This window comes from Labrus bergylta, chromosome 5 (genome assembly GCF_963930695.1).
Source record: "Labrus bergylta chromosome 5, fLabBer1.1, whole genome shotgun sequence".
Taxonomy (NCBI): Eukaryota; Metazoa; Chordata; class Actinopteri; order Labriformes; family Labridae; genus Labrus; species Labrus bergylta.
The window spans coordinates 27,190,403-27,199,185 of NC_089199.1; the positions used below are offsets into that span (position 1 = coordinate 27,190,403).

The 8,783-nt window shown below is 38.4% G+C and overlaps 1 protein-coding gene across 1 annotated transcript; it reads left to right on the forward strand.

The window, feature by feature from the left end:
* Nucleotides 1-1,056: 1,056 nt before the first annotated feature.
* Nucleotides 1,057-8,773, forward strand: cfap92 (cilia and flagella associated protein 92 (putative)). The gene is made up of 10 exons (XM_065955337.1): nt 1,057-1,170; nt 1,255-1,350; nt 2,165-2,349; nt 2,557-3,413; nt 3,533-3,727; nt 4,503-4,761; nt 4,838-5,002; nt 6,119-6,301; nt 6,506-6,656; nt 8,271-8,773. Exons 1-10 carry the CDS (start codon nt 1,071-1,073, stop codon nt 8,558-8,560), a joined length of 2,481 nt encoding a protein of 826 aa, XP_065811409.1. The 5' UTR covers nt 1,057-1,070; the 3' UTR covers nt 8,561-8,773.
* The last annotated feature ends 10 nt before the right edge of the window (nt 8,774-8,783 follow it).

Below are 8,783 nucleotides of genomic sequence, written 5' to 3' on the forward strand. Positions count from 1 at the left end.
GTGAAGACGGAAAAGAAGATGCCATTGTCCTTGGTACTGATATGTTGTCAACAGAGCATGGTTTGGAAAATAGGCCAGGTTCTACAGAGGATATCCCAACACACACAGATGACAGCTCCTATTACATCACATGGACAGTTTACATTGCAATAGCTGTCCCAAGAGGTACGTTTGCTGCATAGAATGTGTAAACAGTTTTCATTAGTTTGTAAAAAAAAAAAAAATCATCACACCTAAAGTAGGATGAGTAAGAATGTCAGTCTTTGTGTACTTAAATACAAAATAAAATTCTAATTTTTTCAAATCAAAGGAAAATCTTCAATTCATCCTTGATCCTTGATGATTTAATTTTTCTTCATTGTTAGGGGAAGCGAGGGCTAATAAATCTAATGAAGACTCATCTGTTGCCTTGAAAACCCATAGAGCTCAGAGCCTGTATCATATTGAATACAAGCTGTTGCCAGGTGATACAGAGACAGTGAAAGTGGATCTAGTTGTGTTTGGACCAGTGGCAAAAATGTACAAAGAGGATGAGGTCAAGGTAACCATGACCTGGTGAATGACTGTGTCTGTGTGTTTCACCTTAATCAACATTTAATGAATATCCTGAATGAACAACGATAAAGTGCCTACACTGACTAGAGTTACATTTAATTATGGATGATGATGTCTTCAACAAAACATTGATGATAAGAAAAAAGAACAGCAGATACTTTTAATGCAAACAATAACTGATTGACTTTTGTTTCAGATTCTCAGGACATGGTATGAGGGGGATCAGATATGGATTGGTTTGACACAGAAAGTTGATGTCAGGGTTAACAGGGATATGCTGATAAGTCTACTATCTCATAAGATAAAGCTCCATGTATGGAACAACAAGGGCAAATTGTCCAGTCAAGCCCGCTATGACAGACTGAAAGCCCTCAGACTGCCACAGGATACGTCTGAAGATGCAACAGACAGTAAGCTTTAATCTCAGTTTGCCCCATCATGACCCAAAAATTATACATATTATGTTTACTGTGTTAAATGGAATGATTCATTCAGTCCAAGGTGGAATCAAGTCTATGGTTAACATGATGAGAAGGTCATGTCAGAGGAAACCAAACGTGTCCAAAAAAACAAAAGATATCTTGTTAGGTTGCCATTCATCTGTGCAAGAACAAGGTAAATCCACCTGCTAGTAAACATTTTAATGTTCTTTGCTGTAAACTATGATGTAAAATAATGTTGCACCTCTCTTGGAATCAGGTTTTAAAAAATCCACCGTTGATACTTCTGACGTTGAGAGTATCAACAAAATTGGAACGTCCTCCGCTGAAATAAGTCCCATTAATTTTTTGGCAGGTGAGTCAGACTTTTATCAACAATAAGCTCCTAAAACAGTGTTTTCCAGACTTTAAAACAAGCAATGACTGACCAGATCAACCACAAGGTCACTTTTTTCTATTGTTTTTTGAGAGGTCTACAGATATTTACGTCATCCAGCAATTATATTTAAAAAGGACCAAGATGAAAGGAAAGAATGAAAAACTGAACCTCACTATAGTTGTATTAGAAATGTTTTTCTCATTGTCTATTTGTTCATCACTTTGTAACCCCTCAGATTTATTTTGTGGGGCCCAATGTTCAAGTTGCCGAATAACTGCTCACTCCTACTATATTATCATGTCTTCTTGGGTTCGAGAAACAATGACATTTTTCGTCATAGGACATAATTCAATCAATCAATCAATCAATCAATCTTTATTCGTATAGCGCCAATTCATAACAAATGTAATCTCAAAACAGGTAAAAAACCATACTCATTGCTTTATGACAAAGACCCACCGTTAATCCATCATGAGCGTAGCTCTTAGCAACATTTAGCAAGTTATAGTAATTGCTTCATAAGCATCAATATATATAAAAAAAATGGAATTAGCTTAAAATAGCTGAAATTTAATATTGGAAACAAAGTCTATTCTACAATCATGCTCAAGGAAAAGTACCAACATGACCAAAATCTGATGGATAATCCCCTGTAAATATCTCATTACTGTTGAGATATTTTAGTCTGGAACATATAGTTGAACAACATAAAAACAGATTGCATTTTTTTTATTATAAAATACATAAATCATAAAAATAAATAAATAAATATTTTTTTTGTGTTTACTAGGTGGGACTTCATTGACTGATCAATTCCCAGTCTGTTCAGCTGGTGTATTTGAGGTCATGTGCAATATCTCTTTGGACAGACCTTTAATATCTGAAGAGCTGAGGGCTGAACTCAATCCGTTGGTAATCACAATTTTGTCAGCCAGTTCAATGCCGTCATCTCCAGTCCCTTTGCACACCCTGCAGGTATGCCTTACACTCAATGTTTACAGAATTTACAGCATCACAACTCAAACATTACTTGTTCAGGACTTTTGTGTTGATTACATTGTCTCCTCACTTACTATTAAGAACAATTGTGAAGTCTTCAGTGTCAATAATATTTGATTTGCTGCCTTGGACATTTAGAAAGGAGTTATGACTTGACATAATTATAATTTTTCATATTCTCAGGAACAATGTTTGCCTGTATATTGTCAGTACAAGTTCCATAACTTGACTATGCACAGAACTCATCATCATGAGCACAGAGCCAAGATCTACTTCAGAGATGTGAATGTTATCCTGACTGGCTTGATGAGTCCCAAAGAACTCAGTTTGTTCCTTTCTGGTCCACCTCTTGAGATAGAGGTTCATGATCGCGACAGAAAGTTGGAAGAACAACCAAAACCTCCAGCAAAGTCTGGCATGGGGTCAGATGATGACATCCTGTGTGGTATGGCACAATCAAAACAGACGACAGCAAATATGAACTCCTATGGAATTGCAAGCCTGAACCTCTGTGAGCTGCTATGTGGAAAGAAAAGCCTTAACGTGCATTTGCCAATAAAACGCTGCCCACCCACTCCACTGCAGCACTGGGAGCAAAGTGCACGTAGCAGGACTATGTCAGATACATTAGCACACAGTGAGCCCATGCCACAAGGACATTATTTGGAGGCCAATTCCACACTTGAAGTCAAGGTTGAGCTAGCTTGTCCACTAAATAATAAAAATGACAGTTGTGAATTAGACCCCTTTTACAGACCATTTGGGCGCATCATCTACCTTTTTGATTACAACAACTTGTCTGTGATGACCAAGCTGAGGTCAGATATCCTCAGAATCAATGCATCAGCCTTCCATCTGGGCTCACGGGAAAATATAGAGAAAGCCCTATCAAATTACATAATGAATTTGAAGCTTGATGAGAGCCAGGATCTGGACTTCGTTACCGGATTCCATGTGGTAGATAAGAGGACGCACATCTTTGTTCTTGAAGGGCTGAAACATAAAGCAGTGAAGAGACTTTGGGAGGCTGTTCCGATGAAGTAAGCACAAGAACTAAATCTTGCCAAACAGCCAACTAACAGTTTTCAGCTGTTCTGTCTACTTAAATTGAGTGTTTAAATTCCAATGACAATCCTAAAAACAGTGTGATGTGTTGCAGGCTAAGTGGGAGTGTGGAGGAGCATGTGATAGTCCACTACAACTCAGACATGGGTTTCTTCAAGCGCATCTATGACTCATTAGATGTGAGCCTGAGTCCCATTCATTTATGTGAGTCTTTAGAGACCATCATGAGACAGCCAGTGATCTACATAAGAGACAAAGTCTCCCCAGGCTGCTTCCAAGCTTTGACAAGGTACAAGGTCAGATAGTTATACTGCAATGTTTTACCCCATTTACGACAAATCAAAAATACTTTAAGTCACAAACACACAAACGCTAGAGTGGTTTTTGGTCACTTTGTAGAAGTGGAACACGCTGTAAGCACAACACTGACATTATACCACTGTGTTTACACAGTAAGCACAATTGAGCATGTTTAACACTAATTCATGACTATGATTTATCAACATCATCTATTTTATTTCTGCTGGCTCCATGGCTGCCAAATATTAACCGTGTTGAACAGCTAGTCACTACCTTTGTTTGTTTGTTATTAAGTGAAGTCCTACTTAGTGTTTAAAACTCTTTCAAGTTGTGAACTCCAAAAAAAATTACAATCCCATCTACATTGTATAAAATGTTTTTAAAGATGAAGAACCTGTGTTACTTTAAATGAAGAATAACACATTTTTTCTCAAGCAGACAATGAACAAATGCATAACAAATACCCTGAATGCCCCTATTATAGATAAAGCATGATAGTGTGCCTTTAAGAGTGCCGTTCAGTGGAGAGAGTGTCGTAGAGTGTCCTCTAGCATGTCTGGAGAAAACATTATTAGCTGTCCTTAGGGGTGTCCACCTGATTTGTAGTTCAGTGGCCAAGACTAGAAGTGATGTTCCTTTTATCTCATGCGTTATTATTATTTGAATGGACAGCCATGTTTTGTTATGAAATCTAATATAAATTGCATAGTAGACTTCATCAAGATGAGTTATGTCATTCTGAGAATTCTTTGTATTTTTTCTAGGTTGAGCCAGATTTGTCAAATGAGCCAACTTAAAGATGTGGTGCAGTACAACCTCTTCCCCACAGCTGACATGATTCTCAGCATGAGCAAAGAATTTGGGATACACTATGAGCAGTGGGAGCAAAAAGCAACTGCTGAACCTGAGGTTGACCTTCCCTCTCTGCCTGTCCGGATGAAAAGACATTCGTCGCTCGACATGCACAACAGCGAGTACATGAAATGGAGGCACAGGCAAAACCAGTTCAAGGACTTCATTCAGGTCTGTAGACTTGAATCACTCTGAGGTTTATTCAAACTTATTAAGAGAGCCATTTATATATTATGTTATTTTCCAGGACAATATTAAAAAGTTGCATGAGGAAAGTAAGCGGTTGCAGAAGCCTGAAGCTGCAGTATTAAGGATGGACCAGTGCACAAACAGACCAGCACACAACTACAGCATCCAGACCCTCAACTCAAAGGAGCAAGCCATGGAGATGATCCGCAAAGAGATGGCCAAGGTTCGATCATTTGGTTGTATAATATTTACAACAGCTGGTCGATAGAAGAAGTACATACTGCATAGAGTGCATCTTAATATATCGGGATGTAGCATGGTGGCTTGATTATAGTTGCATGTTTGTGCAGTCTTCTTGTTTTTTTGAGATCACAAGTAACTTTATATGATACATTCATTAGGCCTCAACTTGTACTCAACAGGACATCAGATCAACCAGCAATTAACTGAAGAGAGAATCAGCTGCAAACATCAGGGTGGTTATGAACTGTAACACATTCAGCTACTGATATATACAGTGCATATCAATGCTATGAAGCACTTGGATAGCACATAAAAAGTGGATTAACTATTTTAAGCGATTAGGAATCTGCAAATGGAACTGGAAAAAAATATATTCTAAACAGCAAAGTGAATCAGAATTTACTCCTGTAGTTTTTTTCAGCTAGTAAAGTTTTACAACCTCAGCTATTTGTGTGAACATAATGGAGAGTGTGGCGGGGAACTTTACTCTCAGGAGTTTGTGAAGACCTAAAAAGAGCTAAAAGGACGGTGAATAACAAGAAACTGCATCTGCTGGCATTAGAATACAAAATGATTAAACTAAAAGACTGAGAAAATGGAGACCGAAACTTATCAGAACGCCACGAATTTCAGTTTAAACCTCAAGTTTTTCTAACACCCCTTCACTTCTACCTGCTCCTCTCAATACCCCTCCCCCTCCCTTGAGTGCAAATTGCACTCAGGTGTGCAGCAGGTAGAGCGAGGATGGAGAATCAGAGAGAGAGAACTGAGTTGCATGTAACAGATTAGCTGTTTTCTTAGGTAAGCCATCAAATCTTGTTTCATTTCTGCTTAGTGGCCAATATCTCCTGCTCCTGCTTTTGACTGCATTATCCCACAATGAAAAGGTAACATGTACAAACACTAATTATCAATTTGTAATCCTGTAACGGTGGCCAAATAATTAGAAAACCTTTATACATAAATCCACAAAAAGAAAAAACTTCAAAGATGAAACTGGTTTTATTTGTTAGGCTATCTTTTTGCAGACACTGAAAGAATGTGTCCAGAGAAATGACCATAAATGTAATGTGCTTTTTTCTGATGAAAACTTCAGGTGCCAGGGCGGAGGTTCACTTACAGTCAGCAGTATCACAGTGCCACAGTGGAGCCAGGAAGCATGACCACTAAACCTGACTCCAGCTCCACTGCCACCGCTAAAGTTTGGGTCTCGACTACGAGCAGGCCCACAGAGCACCCTAGACATCTAGATGAGGCTCGAGTGGAGGAGCTGAGGAAGGTGAGATCTTCATCTATCAGTAGTGTGGGTTTTCACAGGAAAAGAAACATTTAGTTTATGGGCATCCCTTGAATCTTGGCACATGGATAACATTTTAATGGCTGTCTACATAGTCAGTAATGTTAACCTTACTGTTCACTTTGGAGCAGTCCAGTTAACTGTTGAGGGTTCAAGTTCTAATATTACCGTTTACTGTGCTTCTAGCCTTGGAGAGAGAACATCCTACATGCCAACATGTTGAAGCCCACACTTTCACGAGACAGATTGGCCTGGAACCAGCGCCATGAGGACTTTCAGCTCTATAGCAAACCTGCCCCCTTTTTCAGCCCAACTCCTGCCTCCATATACCTGACTGGTAGGCTACACACTTTAACACTACACCATAAAACACTAGAGACTGCTAAACGTGGTGCAGCTTTTATGTATATGGTTATTTGGTCTTATAATGATTTTTCTTTTTCTTTTCCCATGAGTAACTGGCCAAATGTTAACACCCACATGTCAGACAGATATACATGTCCAGTATACCCATCAAAGCACACAGGTGTGAATGTCAGCATTTGGTGTCAGAATCAGAAGAGAAGAGTTCTTTAAACTGAAGTTCAGCTGGCAAATAAATAGAGATCCATCACAGGAACCAACAGCTGTTTTCTGTTGCCCATTGTATACTAGGCACTCCTGCTCTTTGTTTGTTTTTCCATGCTTCTATTCTTTATTATTGAAAACGACCGAGAAATATCAAAGAATAATACTTTTATGAAGGCACGTAACAATGCAATTGAAGTTGCACCCATTTAGATACATTATGTTTACATTCAAGCCCTCCAGATATTTTTGAGGTTCTGTATTTTAGTTAAATCCTCTTCTTCATGATAGAGGTTCAGATCTGATAATGTACCAGCAGGCAGGTTGTCAGACAGAAATAATTAGCAGCAAATGGAGCCAGTCAACAAAAACCACAACAAAGCACTATAAAAAAAAAGGTTTTAAACATTCACAACAGAGTACAACATCCTTATTTAATATCAGTTCCTCTTTTTTATTTTCAGACCTCATTGTGTCAGGGAAGTATTTTTCCTTTGGTATTTTTTTTTTACGATTTCAGGAAACTATTAGCAAAACATTCCTCAATTGTATGCATTGAGGACCTAATTTCTCATCCTATCCCTCACCACATACATATATATATATATATATATATGTATGTATGTGGTGAGGGATAGGATGAGAAATTAGGTCTTCCTCTCACAAGATTGATACATTTGATTTCATGTAAAATATTTTGCTAGTCAACTACACCCCAAACTAAATGCATTCACATGATAGTCTTGGTGGTCAGGCGGAAAGTTTGACATGAAAATAATAAAATGTATTACACCACTGTGTTCTAGGCTAAGTAATTAGTATCTCACATTTAGGCCGATCTGTATTTGGAGAAAATTACAACAGTATGGATTAAGACACATTAAGGCATGTTGGGCATTCAGCAAAAATTGTTTTAATGGAATTTGGACAAACAGTTCTTTATGTGCACATACTAGACAACGATTAGTTGGGTTTCAAACTAGCCATTGAACAGTTGTGCTTTGTGTGATGACATACAGTATTTCTGACAAATTGATTGATAGACGTGACAGAGAAGGCTCTAACTAATTTAATGCACTAAGTTGTATATTGAATTCTTTCTCGAACTGTCTGGGCTTTAAATGTTTGCTCAGCATTCAGGGGCAATATTGATAAGTGTCTTCGTTATGGTAACACACTGCTGCACCACTCTGAAATATATATTTAGTGAAGGGGGATCTTCAATAATGTCAGCAGTGAATTTGCATCTATTTGTGATGGTGTCTCTGTCAAACCATCCTGCAAGGGAAGTCACTTGATAACCTTTATAGTTTTATGAATAGTGAAGCATTGAGTCTAAAGAGATTTAGATCTGTACAGTGAAATTTATGCTTTGGATCCTCAGGGGACCGTCTGAAGCAGGAGCGGCTTCCCCAAATATCAGGCAGCAAACCACCAGGAAACTTCAACACCCCGTTCCCACAGTTTAAGTGCCACATGGGAGGAAAGTCACAGGATATACTGAAAGACGAGCCCAAGAAGTATTCACTCAGGAAACCAGGCATGACATTGAAGGTACAATGTTTTTCATTGGCTGAGCTTGCATTAAAATGGCACAAAACAAAAACTTCAGGTCCCAGTTATATTTTGACAGCGGCACATTTTGGTATGCTGGACATGTTTAAAATGTTCTAACTTTAGATATAGTTTGGTTATCTATCACTGACAATGACAAATTTAAGACATCAGTGTGACTCTAGGGGCGGCTGTGGCTCAGTTTGTCTAGTCATTGTCTCTCAACCGGAAGGTCGTGGGTTTAATCCCCAGCTCCTGCAGCAACATGTCTAATTTGTCCTTGGGCAAGACACTTAATCTCAAATAATGTTTATTATTTCCATCTTAATAAATCCGCTGTCCT

Bases quoted from the DNA above. Each gene is read 5' to 3' on its own strand.
- cfap92 (XM_065955337.1), top strand. From the start codon at position 1,071: ATGGTTAACATGATGAGAAGGTCATGTCAGAGGAAACCAAACGTGTCC. The intron at 2,350-2,556 runs GTATGCCTTACA...TCATATTCTCAG, and splicing joins TCCCTTTGCACACCCTGCAG to GAACAATGTTTGCCTGTATA. The intron at 4,762-4,837 runs GTCTGTAGACTT...GTTATTTTCCAG, and splicing joins AGTTCAAGGACTTCATTCAG to GACAATATTAAAAAGTTGCA.